This window comes from Bos indicus x Bos taurus, chromosome 4, assembly GCF_003369695.1.
Source record: "Bos indicus x Bos taurus breed Angus x Brahman F1 hybrid chromosome 4, Bos_hybrid_MaternalHap_v2.0, whole genome shotgun sequence".
In the NCBI taxonomy this organism is placed as follows: Eukaryota; Metazoa; Chordata; class Mammalia; order Artiodactyla; family Bovidae; genus Bos; species Bos indicus x Bos taurus.
In genome coordinates, this window is record NC_040079.1 from 57,431,354 (window position 1) to 57,457,443 (window position 26,090).

At 40.7% G+C, this 26,090-nt stretch overlaps 1 protein-coding gene across 1 annotated transcript in view; it reads left to right on the plus strand.

Annotated features, from left to right (window-relative positions):
* The window catches only part of NPSR1 (neuropeptide S receptor 1), a 154,473-nt gene that overhangs the window by 9,758 nt on the left and 118,625 nt on the right, over positions 1–26,090 (plus strand). Inside the window, exon 2 of the mRNA XM_027539510.1 lies at positions 19,722–19,854. Within this exon, the coding sequence (XP_027395311.1) occupies positions 19,722–19,854 (133 nt within the window). The remainder of the gene's footprint in view (positions 1–19,721; positions 19,855–26,090) is intronic.

Genomic DNA, 26,090 nt, shown 5'->3' on the forward strand with positions numbered 1-26,090 from the left:
CTGGGGTTCCAAAGATGCACAAAACAGGTACCATACTGTCAGACAATTCTGTCTAACAGGGGAAAGGTATACTCAGCCAATAGCTATGATGCAAGGGAAGAGAAGGCAGTCACTTAGAAGAAAAGACAGTGGGGGGATGACAGAAGGAGGTATAAACAAATTAAAAAGAAGGATTTCTGCATAGAAAATCAAGTTGATCTTCATTGAAGATAGGTAAATGGAAGCTTTCAGTTTAGATAAAAGAGTTAAAGAGATAAAAAAGACCCAGGTGGACCTTCAGACTAAACAATATGGATTTTTTTTTGTCCTTATAGGCCATAAGAAATCTTTAGAGTTTTATTAGTAAAAATGCTAACAGTGAAAACTGTGATGAGAGAGATTAATCAGGCTGCAGAGTACTGGGTGGGAATGTAGGGAGGGAACATTGAGGAAAGAGAGTCAATTATGATGACCCAATGAGAGGTGTCAGTGCTCAGTAAGATAAGGATTGCCTGAGAGTGGACAGGAAGAAGCAGGGGGACTTTCTGTCAGATCATATGCAGGGCTCGGGGAATCAGAGAAGATTGGCAGAGGCAAGGAATGACGATGACATAGGGGCTCAAATTGATAAGCTGATTCTAAAATGTATGTGGGAAGGCAAAGGAAATTGACTAGCCACAATAACTCTCAAAAACAATAAAGTTAGGGAACTCACACTGGCTGGTTATGACCTTCTCTAAAGCAGTAGTGTGGTACTGAGAAAAGCATACACATTCAGAAATGGAACAGGATAAACAGTCCAGAAATACACCCAGTCATATCTGGTCAATTAATTTTTGACAAAGAGATAAAGGCAACTCAATAGAGAAAATCAAAATTATTGCTGGAACAAATAGATAATTACGTGTAAAAAAGGAACTCCTGCCCAAACCTCACACCCCATAAAAATTAACATCAAATGGATCATATATCTAAGTGTAAAACCTAAAATAAAAGAAAAAGAAAACATAGAAGGCAAACTTCGTGACCTTCGATTAGGCAATGATTTCTTACATACGACACTAGTGGCACAGTCCATAAAGGAAAAATTTGATAAATTGGACTTCATTAGGAACTTCTATAATTTAAAAGATGCTATGAAGAGAATAAAACCACATGCTAGGAGAAAATATCTATAAATCACAAATAATTTTCATCCAGAAGATACAGATAATTCTTAAAGCTCAATACAAAGAAAAAGACCCCAACTTAAAACCATAGCAAAGTTTCAAACAGACATATCACCAAATGGTGACTAAACATATGAAAAAATTCTTAACCTCATTTGTCTCTGGTGAAATGCAAATTAAAACCTCAAAGAAATACCACCACACACTCATTAGAATGACTAAAATAAAAATATACTGAAGATATCAAGAACTGGCAAAGATAGGAAGCAACCAACTAGAACCATCATACATTACTGACAGCAAAGAAAATGGTAAAGACAGTTGGGAAAACTTTTTGCCATTTTCTTATAAAATTAAACATACATTTATTACTCAAGTCCAAAATCCTACTCCTGAGTATTTGTCCAAGACAAATAATGTAAAAGCCTCTATGTCAATACTTACAGTGGCTTTATCTTAAATTGCTAAAAATTGGAAGCAACTCAAATGTCCAGTGGCTAGAAAATGGATAGTTCAGTTCAGTCACTCAGTCGTGTCCGACTCTTTGCGACCCCATGAATCGCAGCACGCCAGGCCTCTCTGTCCATCATCAACTCCCGGAGTTCACTCAGACTCATGTCCATCGAGTCAGTGATGCCATCCAGCCAGCCATCTCATCCTCTGTCGTCCCCTTCTCCTCCTGCCCCCAATCCCTCCCAGCATCAGAGTCTTTTCCAATGAGTCAACTCTTTCCATGGGGTGGCCAAAGTATTGGAGTTTCAGCTTTAGCATCATTCCTTCCAAAGAAATTCCAGGGCTGATCTCTTTCAGAATGGACTGGTTGGATCTCCCTGCAGTCCAAGGGACTCTCAAGAGTCTTCTCCAACACCACAGTTCAAAATCATCAATTCTTCGGCACTCAGCTTTCTTCACAGTCCAACTCTCACATCCATACACGACCACTGGAAAAACCGTAGCCTTGACTAGATGGACCTTTGTTGGCAAAGTAATGTCTCTGCTTTTGAATACGCTATCTAGGCTGGTCATAACTTTCCTTCCAAGGATTAAGTGTCTTTTAATTTCATGGCTGCAGTCACCATCTGCAGTGATTTTGGAGCCCCAAAAAATAAAGTCTGACACTGTTTCCACTGTTTCCCCATCTATTTGCCATGAAGTGATGGGACCAGATGCCATGATCTTCGTTTTCTGAATGTTGAGCTTTAAGCCAACATTTTGACTCTCCACTTTCACTTTCATCAAGAGGCTTTTTAGTTCCTCTTCACTTTCTGCCATAAGGGTGGTGTCACCTGCATATCTGAGGTTGTTGATATTTCTCCCGGAAATCTTGATTCCAGCTTGTGCTTCTTCCAGCCCAGCGTTTCTCATGATGTACTCTGCATATAAGTTAAATAAGCAGGGTGACAATATACAGCCTTGACGTACTCCTTTTCCTATTTGAGACCAGTCTTTGTCTGTGCAATGGAGTATTACTTGGCAATAAAAAGGAATAAGCTTATAGATATACAGAACAAAATGGATGAATTTCAAATGCATTATGCTAAGTGAAAGGAGCCAGATTCAAAATGCTGTAATGATTTCATTTACATGATGTTGAGAAACCAAAACTCTAAGGACAGAAAGCAAATCAGTGGTTGCTGTGAAGAGGCTGACTACAAAATGGCACTGGAGACCCCCTTTAGATGACAGAAATACCTATATCTTGATTGCAACAATGGTTAAGTTTGTCAAAACTACAAAACTAACATTCAAAGGATGACTTTTCCTCTGTATTAAGTACTACTTAATAAAAAATTATTCTATAGAGGGTTTCTCCAATGTCAACAGCCATGCCACCTCAAAAAGACACTCAGAGAGTCTCAAAGAGTGAATGAACCCTATCACAGACTTAGCACTTTCCTTGGCATAAATATAGGCAAATAATCCAGGATATGGCTCTATGAATGTTTTCCAAGGGTCCTCCTTATTTCTGCTTTACAAGTAGACATTAACCATTAGCCATTTAGTATGAGTCTTTACTATGCAAGCTTCCCTGGTAGCTTAGTGGTTTAAAAAATCATCTGCCAATGCAGGAGATGCAGATTTGATCCCTGGTCCAGGAAGATCCCCTGGAGAAGGAAACAGCAACCCACTCCAGTATTCTTGCCTAGGAAATCCCATGGAAGAGAGAAGCCTAGCAGGCTAAGTCCACTGGATCGCAAAGAGTCAGACATGACTTAATGACCAAAAAACAACAACTTTACTATATAATATTTACTACTAGGGAGAAATATTGATGATGCTACAAAATTTTGGACCAATCAACAGCAGAGGTGAAAGGAGGAGGTCCTAAATAGGCTCCTGAAGATAGCAATGTTACTTGGTTGACCCCAAAGTTATTCTCAACCCTCTTCTCATTTTCCCAGCCACATACTCACTAGCCTAGTCTCCCTTGCAGTAAACACTAGCACAGTTTGAGAAACTTAATTGGAAGTCTATGAGATTTCTGATAAAGATTCCACTTTTCTTTGATAGAAGGAGAAAGACAGGGCTTGAATTTTCCTTCCTCCCTTGAATTCAGACACAATGCATGGCGCTTCAGCAGCCACTTTGCAACCACAAAAGAAAAGCTAAGGCAATTTCAAAGAGTTCAGGACAGCAGCTATGTATCTTCAGATTTCTTATTGTATGAAAAATATATTTGTTTAAGCCACTGTAATGTAGGCTTTCTTTTATTTTTGAGTCGTAGACTTGACCAAGTGATACAAATTCCAAGTACAAAACTATATATCCAGGTTGCTGAAGCCAAGCCCTTGGAAGTGGACCACAGAGAATCAAATAGACATTTCATTTATTCTACATTTGGGCGGGGCAGGGGCTGGCTCTGCTCACGTTTTTCATCCTACTATTATCTATTGTCTAGATTACTGTTATCTAGATTTACTGTTATCTAGATTACAAAAGGATTGAATAGAGTTTTATAAACATTGAATCAAACAGAACTGTATGTTTCCCGGTAACCAAGAAAGAGATAGTTTCTCCTCCTTCCCAAAGAAAAGAGCCCTAAATTTTTCCAAATGATTCTTCACATTTCAGATAATGACAGTGCTATTCACTTAGGTAATTTTATGGGGAAAAAAGAAATCTGAAGGCACTTTTAAAAACATTAGTTCAAAAAACTACCTAAAACATTAGCTCATTTTTTTCATGACAGCTCAATAAGAGGATTTTTATTCTCTTCCCTGATGCACAAGGAATCACATCCTTTCCTTACAGTTTAAACAAGCAAGGAAAGTGTGAGAAATGGGCTTTGGGCCTCAAATCAATTCTATATTGTGCTACCCTGAGCACATCACACGGCTTCTCTGGATCCAGGCAGCTCAGCCGTGAGAGCAAAACAATAACGATGTCCCTTCAGGATGGTGAAGAAGGGAAGGAGCCAAGTCTTAGGTGAGAAGTGACGTTTTGGGTGGGAGCCGGAGGAGGGTAATCATGGAATTCTACTCAATAATCTCCTGGGAGGGTCCTACCAACCCAGAGGGTTTCAGGGGTGAGGGTGGGCTAATGCCCTTCTCCTCAAAGACCAGCCTCACAGACCTTTTATCTCAGATTTATCCTCCCAAACTCCCCACCCACTGAGATTCTCCATCCTCCCACACTCTCCCCCCACCCAAACTATTCTCCCTTCTTAAAGATAAATAAAATAAAAACTCCCCGGGACATCTCTCCTTTTTAGTTCCATTGATAGTTCTTCTACGGAAAGAAATAGGTGGCTGTAGAGAAATAACAAGCAAGCATAACTTGGACATGATTCACAAGAACCCAGACTAAGCTTTCGCATTCTCTCACACACCATATTTCTCCCTCCCCAGCCTCCTCTGCCTGCCCTCATCCTCACCACGGCATTTAGTGTGGACTTGGCATGCATGCAGTGTGTGCTAAGTGGCTTTAGTCATGTCAGACTCTGCAGTGCTACGGGCTGTAGCCCACCAGGCTCCTCTGTCCATGGAATACTCCAGGCAAGAATACCAGAGATGGTTGCCATTCCCTTCTGCAGGGGATCTTCCCGACCCAGGGATCAAACCTGTGTCTCTTACGTTTCCATGTTGGCAGGCAGGTTCTTTATCACTACATAGAATTTGCATGCTCTGCTTTTAAAAAAATTCTTTTTCTCCGTCTTTTGCTTAGTCCGCCTGTTGTCCCCCCAATTTTTTTCCCTCAATAAATCGATTCCAAGTATTTGCATGAAAGCTGTTCTGAGTAAACAAATTCCTTCCCTCAGGTGTCTCTCCCACAGCCTTTGATCTTCCAAGGTTATTTGCATTTTTTAAAAGAACTTGCTTCTTTTAAATAAACCCCTACTCTCCTGAGCATACTGGACATGAGATAGCAAAGGTTACTTAGGATCTAGAGGATTGTTGGAACTTCTTGAAAAAGCAGCAGCAGCAGGGAATAGGATTCCCCTTGATTCCTCTTCTTCCAGCTCTTGAAGTCTCCTTGCCTTGCTCTTCTGCTGGGCAGGAGCTGTGATTCACCCCGGCCAGCGGTGTTCCAGGCTCTGCACTGGACGAACGATTTCCCCACAGCACTCAGAATTCCATTTGCATGCAGGTATTGAACCCAAGTGTTTGCTTATGAACAATTATTCACAGCTCTTAATTTAATAAAAAATGAAAGAGAACACTGTTAGTACCCAAGTGGAAGTTTCCTTTCTTTCATCTAGTATTGTGCACCACTGCCCTTGGCAATCCATACCTATAGAAGATATTCTTTTGATTAAGAATAAATTTGATTACCTTTCCAATGTGTTCAGTCCCTTTTGAGATTTTTTTTTCTTTTTTTTTTTTTGGCGCAGGTTGGGATAAAAATGCAAAAGGTATTCAAGCATACAGAAACTATTAGAAGACTTTATAAACTGGAAAGCACTAGTCAAATTTAGGACAGCAATAATTCACAGTGCTAAGCATTAGAACTTCTTGTACCACACTGCACTGTGTGTGCGTGCTCAGTCGTGTCTGACTCTTTGAGACCCCATGGCCTGTAGCCCACCAGGCTCCTCTGTCCATGGGATTTTCCAGGCAAGAGTGGGATTAAACCCTGGTCTCTTGTGTCTCCTGCATTAGCAGGTGGATTCTTGACCGCTGCACCACCAGGAAAGCCCATGCTAATCATTAGTGAGATGTAAAAAACAAAATTTGAATAAATGAAAAGGCATGTGGTGCTCCAGGACAGGAAAACTAAATTTTGTGAAGATGTTGGTTCTCCCCAATTTCTTTATAGTGTTAAAAAACTTTAATCAAATCTTTAATGTGATTGTTTGAATTTGACAAAATAACTTAAAAGCTCAATTTTAAAAAGGTAAGTAAAGCTAAGAGATTTGAACATAAATGTTAATGAGGAAGGGGGATTTTTCTCCATCAGTTACTAAAAAATATAAACCTGCATTAAGCAAAACATTTTAGAATTAGCACAGTAATGGACAGGTTCATAATAACAAATAGTTTGCTTTAAAAATAAAACCTTAGTCATATATGAACTTTAACACTACAAAGAAACTACAAAAAATAGTAAGAAGGAATGAATATTTTGGCAGTTAGAGCATTGGGTGAATGGGTGGTGAGTCTTATCTCATGTAAAGTTGTAAGATCAATTTCAATTGGATTTTGTAACTAAGTTTTTACAAAATAGACAGAAAAAAGGCATACTTATTAGACTGATTTCAGATGAGCAAGAACTTTCTAAGCCTAACAAAACATTTAAACAGAAACAAAAAACTAAGGAAAGTATTTTCAACAAAATAAATATATAACATTTATATAAATATAAATATTTATAATATTACATATTATATATTATTTAATAATTATACTAAAAATATAACATGATTAAAGGTCTTAATATATGAAAAGCTCTTAGGAAAAAGTGGTATTTATAATAGAAAAAAACAGGCAAAGAAAATAAAAAGCATTTTAGATTAAATGTAGAGTTAAAAGAATGCAAAAAAGCTTTATTTGCTAGTGGCTTGAATAATACAAAGTTAACCATGAAACATAATATGGAATATATCAAACTGGTAAAATTAAAGACAAATGTTACAAAAGCACATGACAGTCTTGTAGACTGGTGGGACAGTAAATACGAACAACTAAATAAATGCACACAACTTGCTGTGTATTTGGTAATACATAGCAAGCCTAAACACTATATTTACATATTGACTTGGTAGATTTGCTTGCAGGATTAAACCTTAAGAATAGTAAAGAAATATTCAAGAAAAGTTTTGACATGGTCTTACGTGTTAAACTATTTCATGTAGTACACATCTGACAATAGAAATTTAAAATTGTAATGCAACCATAAGATGGAATATTAAGGAATATTATGCACCTATAATAATCATTGTTCCTCATTCAATGCTAAAGATTTTTAAGCACAATAAACTGCATATATAAAATATTCCAGTTCAGTTCAGTTCAGTCGCTCAGTCGTGTCCGACTCTTTGCGACCCCATGAACCGCAGCACGCCAGGCCTCCCTGTCTATCACCAATTCCCGGAGTCCACCCAAACTCATGTCCATCGAGTCGGTGATGCCATCCAGCCATCTTATCCTCTGTCGTCCCCTTTTCTTCCTGCCCTCAATCTTTCCCAGCATCAGGTTCTTTTCCAATGAGTCGGCTCTTTGCATCAGGTGGCCAAAGTATTGGAGTTTCAGCTTCAACATCAGTCCTTCCAATGAACACCCAGGTTGTACAGATATTTCAATATTACATAACCAGAAAATATGGAAAGGAATATACCAAAAGTGGGAAAGTGAATGAGAAATTCTCTCTGGAAGGTGGGCATTTGTCTTTGTCTTTGTACTTTTAAAATATGTTACTAAGTTTTGACAGCACATATTACTTTTATTATCAGAAAAGACAAAATAATCATGTATAATACACCATGCAATGTCTCAAATATATTTTGCACATTGTATTTCCATGAAAGCAAGTGAAAGAATCAGTTTCCTCTGCAGACAAATGACAAGGGAGGCTGAAAAAGGCATCTGAAAGCAGACACCTTTGTGGTAGAGAAGCTGGCCAAAATGGGGGGAGGGGAGGTACCAGGTAATGAATTGGCTCCCAAGGATCACACATTGAAGGGACTGAGGACCTGCCAGTGTCTCCCTAGTAATGAACTGTGTGGATGCAAGTGCGATTTGCTCTTTTAATAATGAAGGTTATACACTTTCAAAGCTAAAGCAGAATTCAGGAACTTAGTGTATACATAATCACTGTATGCAGTGATTCTCCTATTTCATTTCTTTCTTCCCTCTCTCATATTGCTCCTCTTAGAATATTTTCCCACTCTGATCCCAATAGGTAGTTTAATAGTGATTTCTGGATTAAGCGTGCAACCTGTGAATTATCTATTTCTTTAAAACTCCATTTTCCAATTGTGTTGTTTTTCTACTATCATTGGGAAGGTCTGACCCATAAAGTGCACTTGGTTTCCATGTTGAGAACTGCAGGAAGGTGGATTAGACAGAAGCAGACATCAGGGTTGGAGGACCAAGCCCGCCCAGGGCACTGGCCACTGCTGGGAACTAGGGCTTCTGAGCATAGGCCCAAGGTGATGTGGCCAACTCCATCGAAATCCAAGAGGCTCAGGCGGAGTGGGAGCGATGCTTGGAGTCAGGCAGGTGCCTGCATCTGTCGACCTTGGATAGGTTCCCAGGGAGCCTATAAAGTGACTGATGAGAGGTGGCGGGACTAGTGTTCAATCCTGGGCTGGGGAGGCTTGCATGTAGGGGGCCAGATAGAACACAGGAGGCCAAAGGGCAAGGGAATGCAAGGACAACGGAAACCAAGGAGGATGACCAGCTGTCGGGGGTGTACACTAACTCATTAGCTTTTTAAACTCTGTTGACCAACCACCCAATTTAGGTGCACAGAAAATAAAAGTAGTATAGGACAATCTCCCTGGAATCGTCATTCAGAGCCCTTCTCAGGCCTCCTTCTCACTTACCATGATGTTCAGCTCCATGCATTATCCTCATATCTGCCTGTGCTCTTTCACTTGCTCACTTCCCCAGATTTCTTCTTGCTGCTTGAGTTTGAGCCTCCTGGATGGACTGGAAACTATGGAAACAACAGATTAAATGTATCACAGATTGAAGGTCTGAGCTCAGATAAACTCTCGGGGGGAAGGTTCCTCAGACACTTTTCCCTACTTAGTAGCACCTCCAAGACAGAAAATAAATTCCCACAGGCTTATTTTTTAATCTGTGAATCATGCAAAAGAATAGTTTCTTGGTATTTTTATCACACAGTAATCCTTTGGTTTCTACTACATTGTAGAGATTTGGACCTAATGTACCCAAATGTTAGTTTTCTATATTTCAAGGGTCTGGAGCTCAAATAGCAATTTAAATGTTAATCTCAGTTCTTGGTACATAGCAGACACTTCATTCGTTTGTTCAACAAATATTAATTTCTACCTGGACTTGGAGCCCAGTGGATTTTAAGATGATTTCTAGCATGTGCTGTCTGATATACTGTGAGAATTCGGATGGAATATCAGAATCTAAATGCCTCGAAGCTTCCAATACACCCTATTTGTGATTAATCTGGAGGTTCTTTTGTGATCCAAGAATGACTCACAAGAAGGAACTCACACTGAAATGAATGCGGGACATGGGCATTTCTGCTTCTGATGAAATCCAAGAATTCACTAGTAACCAGGAAACTGCATCACTCAGTCATGCAAAGGCAGTCCTGATCTGCACCAAAGCCTGATAGAAATGAGAACAATTAGGCAGTGAGCAGCTCACAGTGCTAACTAAACACAAAATATGACCCATGGCAGTAATGATCAAATACTCTAGACCAATATCTAACCCTTTCTGGTCAGAGTAGAAAGAGCTTATACAATGTGTCCTGGAAGCTAAACTAAGAAATAAATGTCAGGCAGAGAATTGCTTTTCTGTTCAGCCCAGTTTGAAGAAGCTAAAGTTGAATTCTCTCACCCATGATAGTGGTATTAAGAGATAGGGCAATGAACATAAGTGGAGAAGAGTCCAGATAGAGAGGAATCTTTTCTTTTGGTAGCGATTCTTTTAACGCAGGACAAAGACCCAGAGTGGACCTTTCTCCAATTTTGAAATAGTTTCTAGGACACAAGTCTACTATCTCCTTATAAGCCTTTCTCTGCTCTATGACCACACCTAATGTTTGTGGATGGGCCCTGTCTGTCTTCACTAACCTAAAATTTTTCAGTCTGCCTTTCCTCATACTGTTCCCAGGCAACCTACGTGTTTGCTTGATTACATCTACTCACTTTTCAGACCCAGCTCACACCTTAATTTCTCCAGGCTACACCTTTTGATCAACCATCCCAGTCCCTCCTCAGTTTCTTCCAAGATGTCCTTTACTGGGGATTGTAAAGACTTCCATTATAGTAGCTCACATTGAACATTTTTATTTACATATATGCCTCTACCATCAGACTAGGAGCTCCTTGTCCTGGCCTTCCCTCTATGGTACTACAGAACTTCTGTGGACCTGTGGTAAAGATCCCAAATTATGTTGAACTTTGCTGCTAGATTCTCAATAAATGTTTGTTGAGCTTGATTATGCAGAGTGAGAACCAATATAACCATAATCACGACAACATGATTTCAAGGACAGTTCCCCGATTCCGGCCTGAGTATCATTTGTACACCAACCGATAGGTATATCAAGGCTTTCCTCTCAGGCTAAATGCCTTGCCCCTTTATATACCACATGAGAGATCACAGGACGATTCAGAGCACCCAATTATTTGGGACCCTTTTGGCTGACAGCCCTACTGTCAACCTCAACAGACTTGGGCTGTGAAAATACCTCCCAACCCATTCACATTCTCTATTCGTCAGGCAGGAGGCCCCCTGCCAGCAGGTCCCACGAGGTGTTAGTAAGAGGATGCAATGTACATTTCTATTCGAGACCCCTGATAAAATGATATGAAAAGGCTTATAAGAACATAAGACTGGAATTAACATCCACATGTACATGTAGCTTTTTGTAAATTTTCTGATTTTTTGTAATACCAACTAGTTAAAAACTCTTGTAGCTATTTTTTTCATAATTGAGTATTACCAATGAAAGTTATCCTGGAAGTAATCCAAGACAGAATCCCCAGTGGTCTAGGTAAAACAGCTAGAAAAGGTGAGTGTAGATAGGTGGTTGTGATGACAATAATTCCACAGAGGGTGTCTCCAAGCTGGGTTACTGGCAGGATGGTGAAAATGCAGATTTTCAAAAGGGGCATCAGCAGCAAGTGGTTATGGGGAAGAAGCCAAGGTGAGCACTTGTGAGCAAGCTGGGTCCTACCCTGCGCCTCCTGGTTGACTGCCTTACTGCTTGTTGACCACTTGGCAGTACTTCCTTAGCAGCAGGTGGGGCGAGGCTTGGGGAAAAATTGGGACAAGCTCCTGAGTGACAGGTTTCCAACTGTTCAGAAATGGTCACTACCCAAGGGTCTACAGATCCTCTTAATGCGTCTCATTCCCCAAGTCTAATGAAGCAGCTTTGGGAACCAAAGCTTTGTAGTCGGGTCCTGCCTGTCTCACTTTAAACTGTGTGCTCCCTGTGTTACACAGTGATTCAGCCTCAATGCAACAGGATATTTTCAGAGCTCTGCTTTTGGTATTTCCAAGCCACCTACGCAAAATTACTGAGGCTTGGAGTAGGCTTCAGAACCTGGGTGCTATGAATGACAGGGGCACACGGGTGTCAGTGACGGGACTGTAGAGCTTATTGGTTTGCTGATTGAGAACTGAGTCTGAATCATAACCTTTCTGAGACTTCATTTCCTCTCTTGGGAAGTATGATGTATTTGCTACTTCCTGCGTTTGAGATATTCATCTTCAACATCATAGAAATAAAAAGAAGCAAAAAATGAACCATGAAAATGTAAAGGGTAGAGAAAGCCCTGTACTCCCTGGGGCAGACGATGCAGCTGCATCTTGTGAGATATTTACAGTTTCCATTGTACGGAAGCCACACGTCAGTCCAGGGTTCATCCATACAAACACATATTGAGCACTGACCTTACTCTCAGTCCTCGGGGAGGCAGTTGCAAAGCTGATTCAGCTTCAGAAACCTAGCTTCAGACAAGTTTGGGTCAGAAGGAAAATGAAGATCTGCTTCCCACCTGAAAATTGAAAATAAATGAGGCAACTTTACCGTCTCTGGCCCAAAACTCAAGCAGAAAATCACTACCAGTAAACATGGTATGGACTTTTCCGTCAAGCAAAGCCATGTTCAAGTTCCGGCTGCATTGCTTAGGAGCCAGGTACTCTAGGTAGCAACTTCTCTGAGCCCTTACTTCCTTACCTATAAGACTGAGTCATCTCATCAGTCAGGCTGTGACAATTGCACATGGCAATCACCAACAAGCATTTACTGAGTACCTATCATACATTACAAACTAAGTCAGTCATCTGCTAGATTAATGACGGGATTCACTCAAATAGTGTTAGTTCCCACTCACCCTGTGATTGTTAAAGATACCTTAGGGATGTTTTGTTGGCTTTCAGCTTCCAGGACTTCACTGGAAAAGAAGATTATCATTCTTTGGGTTTGGATAACTCATGTCTTCCTTTTCAGACAAATCTGACATATCTAGTTTCAACTAGAGTCATTTAGCTAAATGACCTGTATTTCCTGGGATAATGTTCATTCTTGTGATATTTATAAGTACCTTTGGCCTTGTCATCAACTGTATTATTAAGTTCTTTCTATAGGGAAGATAAAATGCCAGTCTGGAATGGTGACCCAGACTTAATGCCTGATCTCATGGAAATCCTTTTGACTCTGGAAGCATATCCCATGGGGTCAAATCCCAAGTATCAGCCCTGTGCCAGCACCAGCATCATCAAAAGAAGATTGCAATTCATCCCTCTTAAACCAACGTTGTAATTTTCTAATCTGCTGGGAGCTGGCATCACTTCATGGTGTCGTTAACTTTAGGTTAAAAGCAAATTAATTAATCATAAGCCCACAACTATGTAACTGAGTTGAAAACACACTATAGTCATTGAAAAATTCCAAATTCACTTACTATCTCCGTTCTGTATTAAGCATCTGGCTTGAATTTTTGCCTCACATGACCACTAGGGGGCATTTAATCCCCAACTATATTCTGAAATAGTTCACAAACTCTACGTGTGGAGGAAGGAGTGCAGATTAGGCTCGGGTGAAATTTCAGACTGGAATGGAAAGTGGGATCAAGAGGGTAAATTCAAGCATCATTCTTAAAAAGTAGTCAATTATTTATAAATCACTGCCCAAACCTAAATATAGTCCATAGGCGGGGAGAAACATCAACCCCAGATATGCAGATGACACCACCCTAATGGCAGAAAGCAAAGAAGAACTAAAAAGCCTCTTAATGGAAGTGAAAGAGGAGAGTGAAAAAGTTGGCTTAAAGCTCAACATTCAGAAAACGAAGATCATGGCATCTGGTCCCATCACTTCATGGCAAATAGATGGGGAAACAGTGGAAACAGTGTCAGACTTTGTTTTGGGGGGGCTCCAAAATCACTGTAGATGGTGATTGCAGCCATGAAATTAAAAGACACTTAATCCTTGGAGGAAAGTTATGACCAACCTAGATAGCATATTATAAAGCAGAAACATTACTTTGCCAACAAAGGTCCGTCTAGTCAAGGCTATGGTTTTTCCTGTGGTCATGTATGGATGTGAGAGTTGGACTGTGAAGAAAGCTGAGCACAGAAGGATTGATACTTTGAACTGTGGAGTTGGAGAAGACTCTTGAGAGTCCCTTGGACTGTAAGGAGATCCAACCAGTCCATCCTAAAGGAGATCGGTCCTGGGTGTTCACTGGAAGGAATGATGCTAAAGCTGAAACTCCAGTACTTTGGCCACCTCATGTGAAGAGTTGACTCATTGGAAAAGACTCTGATGCTGGGAGGGATTGGGGGCAGGAGGAGAAGGGGACGACAGAGGATGAGATGGCTGGATGGCACCACTGACTCGATGGACGTGAGTCTGAGTGAACTCCGGGAGTTGGTGATGGACAGGGAGGCCTGGCATGCTGCAATTCATGGAGTCGCAAAGAGTCGGACACGACTGAGTGACTGAACTGACCCGAACTGAACTGAACCTAAAAAGGAGATAAACCAATTTTTATGTTGTGTGTACTATGCATCAGACACTGAGCTAGAAATCTTCATTTGCATCATCATCTCTATCCATCACAAGTACCCTGAGACAGATTTCATTTATGTCCTCCTTTTATAAATGAGAAAACAGACTCAAAGAGGTTATCACTTACTGATGTGTCACACATCTAGCAATCAGTAAAGAATCTGACCCCAGATCAGGCAGGTTTGAAAACCTACTCACTTTTCTACTAAACGGCTCACTGGACTGTGATGCTCAAATGCCTCTAAAGTTGTTTCCCCAATTCCCATTGTCGTAGTTTCCCAAATCTTCATATTACCTTGGGAGGTGTGTGTATGTTTAGGTGTGTGTGCATGCATGGGTTAAGAATGCTATGAATAAAATGATCCTACAACTGTGTAATTGTTTTATACTTAATGACCTTTGGACAATTGATGACACACACAGGATTTAATTTTAACAGTATAATTTATACACTCTACGTGTTTTAGTCTGCTTTGTAGTGTCAACACTTTGTACTATACACAATTCATTGATATTGAATGAATTAATAAATAAATACACACAGCTCTTAGAAAATTACAGTAGGGAGCTTCTTCCATCTAGAAATTTCCTGAAGCCAATGAATTAAGGTGAGACTGTCTTTCAATAGAAAACTGCAAAGCAGAAGGAGTGGACTTGATTTCACAGAATTTGCTCAACCCACCCCACAGATGTCATCTAATCCCAAGGAGAGTATTATAGACTCTGGCCTGTTCACAGAGCACCCTGGGCCAGCCAACCCAAAGCATGGTTACTGCAGATTCTTCAGAAGAGGCTCAGCTGCAGAGCCAGCACTCACTGTTCCAAGCCCTCCTGAGACCTGACCTCCAGTTCACTGGTACGTCAAAATGGGATAATCTGATTTGCAGTATTTGTCACTCTCTGCTCCCAGCAGGGCAGTTCTGAGCCCCAAGCCTACTTTGAAGAGATTGGCTGCCTGGGGCAGGATCCTGAAGTACAAAGATGAAAAAAGCAGCCCTCCCATGTCCGCTGGGAGTCCGGTGGCTACTCTACTAGAGAAAAGTGATTTCTGGAAATCCGAATCTTGGCATCAGCAGCATAATCCCCAGCACGCTTGGTGAAAAGCAAATCATTTGCCCACTTCAGTGTTATTTTTCTGGAGATGTGGCACAACTGTACTTCCCATAGGCACTTAGTTATGTCAGGAAGAGGGAGTGTGAAGAGAGGTGGATTCTGGGAAAAACCTTGACTTCTAGTTCAAAATTACCCTGGGTTCACTTAATTCTCCTCTTTCTAATTCTCATCCAAAAGTTCTTCAGAGTGTAATTTTAGTTGGGAAAAATTCTGTGTCAGAAGTAGAAAATGGGGAAGGTTGATGCCTACTTGCTGGAAAGTTGGAAGTTGTCTCTGTAAGATGTGGAAGCACTAAGATGCCCGAGCAGAGGGCCACAGGCTCATTCACTCTCCCGTGAAGTAAGAGTCATCCTGTTGAATCAGGGAGGGAGGCCAGCCCCGCAGGGAATCCCACCCAGGAAGGCTCAGTCCAGAGGCCGAGGCTAGGGTGGATTTCTGTGGGGAGTTCACTGATTGCCTCAGACTCCAGGGAGGAGAATAATGGCCAGCTGCCTTCTCCTAGCTAAAGGGAGGCTGGAGCTGGGTAGGGGCTGATGAAGACAAGGGACTTGGTGAGAAAACAGCCTGTATTCACTGCCTCCTGCCACTCTGGTGTCCCCTGCAGAGTGCCGGGCCTCCTTCTTTGTCCGCTTCCAGATGTACTCTCTCCCCATTCACTGTGGAGAGCTGGATTTCTGATCTGATGAAAAAGAATCACAAGCATTCTAACATTCCTTTTCTTCTTCATCTGAGGCTGAAAGAGTTCAACAGAGACTGACTTAGTACTGGACAAGTATGGAAATAAACTACCCTCCACCTCCACCTAAATGGAGAAAATTTTCTGGATATGGTACAGTGTTTTATAATTCAAAGCAAGGAACTTTTTTAAGGCATCAAAACATTTCTCCAGGTGAAAAAGATCTCCTAAGAGAAATAGGAGAAATTCTTTGAAAAGCTCTCATTTGTGTTCTCAGCAGGGCTGGAAAGGATTTTGCAGGCCCTGCCTGCCACACCACCTGTTCTAAGGGCTCCTTGATCTTTCCTGAACCATGTACATTACCAGGATGCCATCATCTCCCCAGAGAGCAAATGACATTAGGACCATACTGGGGACATAGATGCCTAATGCATCTCCTATGTCATCTGCCAACATCATAGTGTCCACAAGATCTGCTCAGACTTCCAAGCCACCTATTTTCTTGCATTGGTCCCCAGGTTGCTCTACAGTTTTAAAAAGCAGGTCTTTTTAAAGCAAGTCCAAAAGGGACTCTGTGGGAGAGGGAGAGGAGGGGATGATTTGGGAGAATGACATTGAAACATGTATAATATCATATAAGAAACAAATCGCCAGTCCAGGTTCGATGCAGGATACAGGATGCTTGGGGCTGGTGCACTGCGATGACCCAGAGGGATGGTATGGGGAGGGAAGTGGGAAGGGGGTTCAGGATGGGGAGCACGTGTACACACGTGGCAGATTCATGTTGATGTATGGCAAAACCAATACAATATTGTAAAGTAATTAGCCTCCAATTAAAATAAATAAATTTAAATTTTAAAAAAATAAATAAAAAGCAGGTCTTCCAAGTTCAAACCACATATTTATGTTCACTACCTACACACGAGGTGCTGACTGGGGAAGGTCAGCCCGGCCCATCAAGGCTTCCCCTGCTGTATCTGTTCCTGACAGCACAGTTGTCCATGGATCTCAAAGAAGAGAACTCTCTTACAAAGACTCAGAATAACCCTTTTCATAACAATTAGTTTCCATTCCTAATGCTTTATCTGTGCCAACCAGTTTTAGGCTGGTAGAGAAATGAGTCATACAGAAAAACGTATCCCTTCTGGTCAGAAAAGGACCAGAGAAAAATCAGGAAGCCTGGTGCTGAGCAAAGACACTGTCTTCCAAATGAGAGACGATGTAAGCATGTTGGAGTGAGGGATTGTCACCTGTGCCCCTGAAAGCAGCAGAGATCGTCCACCCTCTGGTCCTCACACTCCACTTGTGCGGCCACCCTTCCCCTAGCACCACCATGAGGAACATTCCCTAACTTCTACCGTTCTGTGGCCCAGACCTCTACCAGGGCCTAGAACTCATCTGTACATGTGAGATGGAGAACGTTAATATCAGTTTGATACTTAGCATGGATGTGTGTGTGTGTGTGCACTTATGACGTATTTTTCAAAGGATAAGAAGAATATACAGTGTAATTGAAAGGATATTTACCTTCTGAGAGAGGGGACTTGATCATGATTGAAAGTGGTGGACAAATGGGATCTGAGCTTTGTCTGGTTCATTATAGTTTTTAAAGAATTGATTTGTCTGTTATTGTGTAATTTAAAATTAATATAGTATAAGAGAAAGTGCTGCTGTGATACCTCAGATTTTCAGGGAGTGTTTCAATCAGAGTTCTCCACAGAAAATAGAACCAATAGAAAGATAGATAGATTAAACAGTAGCTAGAGAGAGAGATATGTTGTTTAGTTGCTAAGTCGTGTCCGATTCTTTTGCGATCCCATGGACAGTAGCATGCCAGGCTCCTCTGTCCGTGGGATTTCCCAGGCAAGAATACTGGAGTGGGTTGCCATTTCCTCCTCCAGGGGATCTTCCTGACTCAGGGAACACACTAACATCTCCTGCAGTGCCAGGTGGATTCTTTACCACTGAACCACCAGGAAAGCCCAGATAAATATTTAATATATTATATTGAGAGAAAGAGAGAAAGGAGGAGACTTACTTTAAGAACTTTGCTCACATGATTGTGGGGACTCCAAGTCTGAAATTCTTAAAGGAGGTAACCGGCTGGAAACTCAGGGTTGATACTTATGTTCTACAAGGAATTCTTCAGGGAATCTTCCTTCTTCTCTGGGAAACCTCAGTTTTTTCTCTTAGAGCTTTCAACTTATTGGATGAAGTCCACATCCACCCATATTAGGTAGGGTGATCTGCTTTACTTAAAGTCGAGTGACTGTAGACGTTGACCTTCACAACAACCACCTTACACTAGAGTTTGACCAAACAGCTGGGTCCTCTCGCCTGGCCAGGATACAATTTTATCACATACAGTTGTATCATTATAAGGGATTTCTTCAGGCTCTTCTTTTTTTATAAGATTTTTTTTTATGTAGATCATTTTTAAAAATTTTATGGAATTTATTACAATATCGCTTCTGTTTCATGTTTTGTTTTTTTGGCCTCGAGGCATATAGGATCTTAGCCCCACTAACAGGGATCAAACCTGCACCCCACACACAGGAAGGCAAAGTCTCAACAACTCTACTGCCAGGGAAGTCCCTTCTTCAGGCTCTTCTTACTGTCTTCTCCAAATAGGAGGAACACTTTGCATCCTGGTCTTAGACATGCACATTCTTATCAGGATTCCGCCCAGACATGTAGGGCTGAAGTCTCTTCGCTTCTGATCTCTGACTTGCCTCTGGGTCCCCTTGGCTCCCTGTTCTCACCCACAGCCCAGCCCTCCCCAGTCCCTGTGTCCAGCCCATCCTGTTGCCTCTGTTTTTCTGGGCTTTGGACTTAAGATAGCTGGAAAGTTCCATTAAAGAGAGAATGGAAAGCTTTTTATAAAGAACTTGACATTTTGAATGAGTAGCATTCCTACTTTTTTTTCACTTTTACTAATTATACATTTTCTCAGTGGAATTTTAATATTCCTATATTATACAATTCGGTCAAAGGAAAAAGAGTAAGAAAACCCATAATCACACTACCCTAAAATAACCACTCTTAACATTTTAGTACACTTCAGTTCTTTTCCTACATGTATAATTTTGCAGAGTTGTAATCATACCCAATATATAATTTTATTATGTTTTCCACTTACCATTATATTATAAGCATTTTTAATGTTGCCACATAATCTTCAGGTCTGTCACTGTTAATAGCTACATAATAGTTCACTGAATTGAAGTGCTTTATTTACTTAACTATACTGTTATCTTTAAACAATTTCAAATTTCTTCTTACAATAAATAGATACATCTTTGTGATTGTAGTGCTCTTTTTAACACCTAGAATTCTCTCACATGGGCTTAAAATTGCTTAGCCAAAGAATATTGTGCCTATGTTTTTGTCTGCTGACATATATTTCTAAATAGATCCTTTTAATGGTTGCGTCAATCTACACCGCTGCCAGTGTAAATAAGGACCATTGTGTTTTTGTTCTCTTGAGAGCAGAGCTTTGACAGCCGGGGGACAGGAGACCAGGAGGAAAACATTTCAACAACAAAGCCTGAGCCTTGCTTTCTGGAAAGTCCTAGGGTTCTCACACTGGTTTTGTGTTGCTTTGTTTTTCACAGACTGAGCAGTTGATAACTCTGTGGGTCCTCTTTGTTTTCACCATTGTTGGAAACGCCATTGTGCTGTTCTCTACATGGAGGAGGAAGAGGAAGTCGAGAATGACCTTTTTTGTGACTCAGCTGGCCATCACAGGTAAGCAACTTCAGGAGAGGAATGAGCTGAGAATTCCCATGGCTCCTCACTGTCAAGTAATTTACCAACAGAACTGGTGTATTACCAGTCCAAAACGCAGCTGCAGATTTGGGAATCATTTCTGTAGGGATATAAAACTCAAATTTGAATTTTTCTTCCAACAAATTTAACATATTTAAATATTTATAAGATTCCATTATAAAAATAACTCTCTAAACAACAAAGTTGAGTATACCATTGTCAGTGCTACCAAAAGGTTCTACTTTCCCTGTACACAGCAGCCTCCATGGCTCACTAAGGTAATATTATCATATCATACCATATGATGGGCTTAAAGAATATACCCCAGAAAATGGACCAGAATTATCTTTACTCAGTAATAAATGTTAAGTCTCAAGGACTTGGCAAATTTAAATCTGTGGGCATTGCTTTTGAAATGTAAGTGACATGTAACACCACTGTTGGGCATAGTACAAGGATCATATGCTAGATTTAGATGCGTAAGGGTGGATTTAAAATGGCAACCCACTCCAGTATTCTTGCCTGGAAAATTCCATGGACGGAGGAGCCTGGTGGGCTACAGTCCATGGGGTCGCAAAGAGTCGGACACGACTGAGCGACTTCACCAGTACTGGTGAAAAGTGAATGCATCACACCTAGAAAGAGAATGATGGAATATTCTCACGTTTAAAAATGATCTATGAAAGAAAGACCCCCACATAGATGAGTAGAGTCCAAATTGGTAGGGCTCATGTTCAAAAGGAAAACATAACCGAGGGAGTTTTATGCCACAGGCCAGAGAAGAGAGTGGGCAGATGGGATTCCTGGATGGTCCAGCCTAAGACAGCTGTAGCTGTCATATGCTTTTAATTTGAATCTTACTGAGGGCAAATGCAAAAAAAAAAAAAAAAAATTTTGTAAGTGTTAAGTGCCAACAAGAAGCAATGGTAGATGACTGTTAGGAAGGGCTGTTAGGTACATTTCAACCTGTTCTGTGCTCTCAGTTGCAATAATGGCCATGAGAGTTCCTGGGAATTTGGTCTTAAACTCCAATATATGAAACATATGACACTGTAACTTACAAGAAAACCTTAGCCATACCTTGTTGATATCCTGAAATTCCCCTCTTTCTCTTTAACAAAGTATAGGAGGCCCATCTGTTTAGGTCAGGCTACAGTGACCAGGGTGAAAAACAAGGGTACTACTGAGAAATATGGAGATGGAAGAGGAGCCCCCCAAGTAACAAAAGTGGGACTTGTGATGAAAGAAACTCCTTCAATCTTTCCTATAAAGACAAGCCCCGTTTTTCACTAGGAGTAGAGTGTAGGAGGTGGCTTCCCAGGGAGCACTAGTGGTAAAGAAACTGCCTGCCAGGAGACATAAGAGATGCAGTTTCAACCCCTGGGTCAGGATTCTTGCCTGGAGAATCCCAAGGACAGAGAAGCCGGGCAGGCTACAGTCCACAGGGTTGCAAAAAGTCAGACATGACTGGAGTGACATAGCATGCATGTAAAGGATAGGTAAAGGGTAATTAGAATCATCTGTTGATAGTAAATGTAAAATTCTTAGATGAGGTTATAATAACTTACTTTCACCATATTTTTTTCAGTTACAGTGCTGTAACCAAGATTCTATGAAACCATATATTCTTTTAGAGTGTAAGAATTTAGGAGGTGTTAAGGATATCAGCTTAGAATTTAAAGTATTGTCAAAAATAATAATAAACGAACAACTAAAATCTCACTATCTATTTTCAAAAAGAAGAGCTGTGTGTTCTACTGAAATCCATCGTCTGCTGCATTAACCCGGGCTTAATTTCTCATGAGTGTTCTAGATAGTCTGTTTTTTATTTGTTAATTCCCTATGGAAAAAGTCAAGGAATCAGATCAGGAGCATTTCAAGTGAAGAATTCTTGGAGACAGCAACTTTGCCTAGGGCCTGAGAATGGGCTAACTTCTTATGTAAGATGTTAAAATTTTCTTCACTCACATTTCACCGTGATCTCAGATCCTGTAGTAAGGGATTTGAGAATACACATCAGAGTCTTCAGTAGCACATATGAGAAGGTTGCTCCAGTATCAGCTGAAGGATCTTACACTTTGTGATTCATGTAAATTTGATTTGAGTCTCCTATCCTATGTTATGTTAATGGCCTCCCCAAGATTTCTTCAAATTTCCTGGACTTTATATTTTTACTTGTCACTTCTGGTTCTCACTTGCTATCTCTGCTGAACTCTTGCTCTCTTTTATAAACATCTCACCTTCCCTAGTTAGTCTTTCTTTTTTAAAAAGCCAGACTGACCCTAACAAGGCACTCAGCTCTCTTTTCTTTTATTTTCTTTAAAAATTATCCACAGAAACTTAACTTTCTATGTTTAAAAGACTTTGCCAAATGTTTCTGGCAACAGAGAGAGACTGCATTATAACAAAGCAAATATATTAAAGCTGAATATATTTTTAAAACTTTCAGCTACTACCAGGTGTCTTTGACTCTCCAATGTTGTTCATAGGATGACCAAATTTTTTCACATAAACATATTCTTAAATCATCAGATTCAACTGACATCATCAGTGACAGACATATTTGGAAAACAAAATTCAGAGACATTTTTATACCTGGCTCTTCTAATTGAGAAAAGTAAATGCTAACAATTATTATTGGGTAAGGCAATATTATTAAATATTCAAAATTCTTAAAGAGATGGGAATACCAGACCACCTGACCTGTCTCCTGAGAAATCTGTGTGCAGGTTAAGAAGTCATAGTTAGAACTGAACATGGAACAACAGACTGGTTGCATATCAGGAAAGGAGTACATCAAGGCTGTATTTTGTCACTCTGCTTATTTAACTTACATGCAGAGTACATCATGAGAAATGCTGGGCTGGAGGAAGCACAAGCTGGAATCAAGATTGCCAGGAAAAATATCAATAACCTCAGATATGCAGATGACACCACCCTTATGGCAGAAAGAGAAGAACTAAAGAACCTCTTGATGAAAGTGAAAGGGGAGGATGGAAAAGTCAGCTTAAAACTCAACATTCAGAAAATGAAGATCATGGCATCTGGTCCCATCACTTCATGGCAAATAGATGGGGAAACAATGGAAACAGTGACAGACTTTATTTTGGGGGGCTCCAAAATCACTGCAGATGATGACTGCAGCCATGAAATTAAAAGACACTTGCTCCTTGGAAGAAAAGCTATGACCAACCTAGACAGCATATTATAAAGCAGGGACATTACTTTGCCAACAAAGGTCTGTCTAGTCAAAGCTATGGTTTTTCCTGTAGTCATGTATGGATGTGAAAGTTGGATTTTAAAGAAAGCTGAGCACCGAAGAAGTGATGCTTTTGAACTGTGGTGTTGGAGAAGACTCTTGAAGGTCCCTTGGACTGCAAGGAGATCCAACCAGTCCATCCTAAGGGAAATCAATCCTGAATATTCACTGGGGGTACTGATGCTGAAGTTGAAACTCCGATACTTTGGCCACCTGATGTGAAGAACTGACTCATTAGAAAAGACCCTGATTCTGGGAAAGATTGAAGGCAGGAGGAGAAGGGGATGACAGAGGAGGAGAAGGTTGGATGGCATCACCAACTCAATGGACATGAGTTTGAGTAGGCTCTGGGTGTTGGTGATGATCAGGGAAGCCTGGCATGCTGCAGTCCATGGTGTCACAAAGAATCGGACATGACTGAGCGACTGAACTGAAAGCAATATTAATACTCTTCATTAAATAATATTGTCCATCATGACTCTCCTGACAAAAGCCTCCTATTTACAGTGATTCTCTGAGGAACCTTTTGATTTCCACTTGGTCTCTGATTTACTTAGTTGGTGAATCAGTTGGAATTAGATTCAGCTGAATATCTATAAAATCCAGATAAAGGTGGCTTAAGTCTACAAGGATTTATTTTCATCTTATGTAAAGAATTCTGGAGGTAGGCAGTCCAGGGCTCATATTGTATTTCCTTATCACTGGAAACTCAGGCTTCTCTATATTTCTACTCTATTAAAGAATGTTCAACCTCAAGGTCAGCTCATGGTATATGGCTCATGGTCAGTTGTTGGTTCAAGATGGCTGCTAGGACTCCTGCCATCATTCCCAGATTCCAGTCAACAGAAAAGCAGAGAGCGGAAAGGACAAGAGGGGCTCATGCCCCACCACCTGTCCTCTTAGCTGGCATTCCTAGGATTCCCACCCATTAATTTATGCTTGCATTTTATTTGCCATCTCTAACTAAAGAGAAGCTAAAATATAAAGAAGTAAATGTTTTTGTTTTTTTGTTTGTTTTTAACCCATTGGCCAGAATAAAATCGTTTCTGTTCCTAAGAGAGAACAGAAGTAAGTAGCAGTCTCAGGCACAGCTTGTCTTCTGTACTTTAGTTTCCTTCAAGAAAGAGAAGTTTAGACAGTGCACCTCTGTTCGACCATCCATTTCCCTGCTTTGAAGATACTTCTACCAGATGCTATGCTTTCTTCTTCAGACCTCATATCTTGGCAGGTAGCACTTTTCATGTCCAAAAACTGCAGTGATCCACTGAATGACTGTACATTAAGTAGATACATTCCTATTGTTGTCTATTTACATGAAAGAAGTGAAAGTGTTAGTCACTCAGTCATGTCTGACACTTTGCAAACCACGGACTGTATAACCCACCAGGCTCCTTTGTCCATGAAATTCTCCAGGTAAGAATACTGGAGTGGGTTGCCATTTCTTTCTCCAGGGGATCTTCCTGATCCAGGGATCGAACCCGGGTCTCTGTAAAGAATCTTGTAGGCAGATTCTTTACCAGTGGAGTTATAAGAGATCCCTGTCCTCAATTTTTGGCTACTATCATCAATTCTGCAATGAATATTCTCACAATTAAATCTGACAAGCATTATTATTCACTTAAGAAAATTTCTAGACATGAACTTAGTGCATCAAAGGAAGACACTTTTGTCACTTTCAAATTGGCCAATGTCCTTTTAGGTCACCCAGGCTAAAAGACGATGAAAAATGGCATGTGACAAGCCTTCCAGAAGCCACCAACACCGATCCACACTGAGTCTTATTTTTAAAAGATCCTGAAAACAGAAGCCTTCAGTTCAGTTGAGTTCAGTTCAGTCACTCAGTCGTGTCTGACTCTTTGTGACCCCATGGACTGCAGCATGCCAAGCTTCCCTGCCCATCACCAACTCCCAGAACTTACTCAAACTCATGTCCATTGCGTCAGTGATGCTATGCAACGATCACATGCTCTGTCGTCCCCTTCTCCTCTGCTTACAATCTCTCCCAGCATCAGGGTCTTTTCTAATGAGTCAGTTCTTCACATCAGGTGGCCAAAGTATTGGCGTTTCAGCTTCAGCATCAATCCTTCCAGTGAATATTCAGGACTGATTTCCTTTAGGATGGACTGGTTGGATCTCCTTGCAGTCCAAGGGATTCTCAAGAGTCTTTTCTAACACCACAGTTCAAAAGCATCAATTCTTCGGTGCTCAGCTTTCTTTATAGTGCAACTCTCACATCCATACATGACTACAGGAAAATCCATAGCTTTGACTAGACAGACCTTTGTTGGCAAAGTAATGTCTCTGCTTTATAATATGCTGTCTAGGTTGGTCATAGCTTTTCTTCCAAGGAGCAAGTGTCTTTTAATTTCATGGCTGCAGTCATCATCTGCAGTGATTTTGGAGCCCCCCAAAATAAAGTCTGTCACTGTTTCCATTGTTTCCCCATCTATTTGCCTTGAAATGATGGGACCGGATGCCATGATCTTCATTTTCTGAATGTTGAGTTTTAAGCCAACTTCTTCACTCTCCTCTTTTACTTTCATCAGGAGGCTCTTTAGTTCTTCTTCTCTTTCTGCCATAAGGGTGGTGTCATCTGCATATCTGAGGTTATTGATATTTTTCCTGGCAATCTTGATTCCAGCTTGTGCTTCTTCCAGCCCGGAATTTCCCATGATGTACTCTGCATATAAGCTAAATAAGCAGGGTGACAAAATACAGCCTTGATATACTCCTTTCCCAATTTGGAACCAATCCATTGTTCCATGTCCTGTTCTAACTGTTGCTTCTTGACTTGCATACAGATTTGTCAGGAGGCAGGTCAGGTGGTCTGGTATTCCCATGTCTTTAAGAATTTTCCACAGTTTGTTGTGGTTCACACAGTCAAAGGCTTTGGCATAGTCAATAAAGCAGAAATAGATCCTTTTCTGGAACTCTCTTGCTTTTTCTATGATCCAAC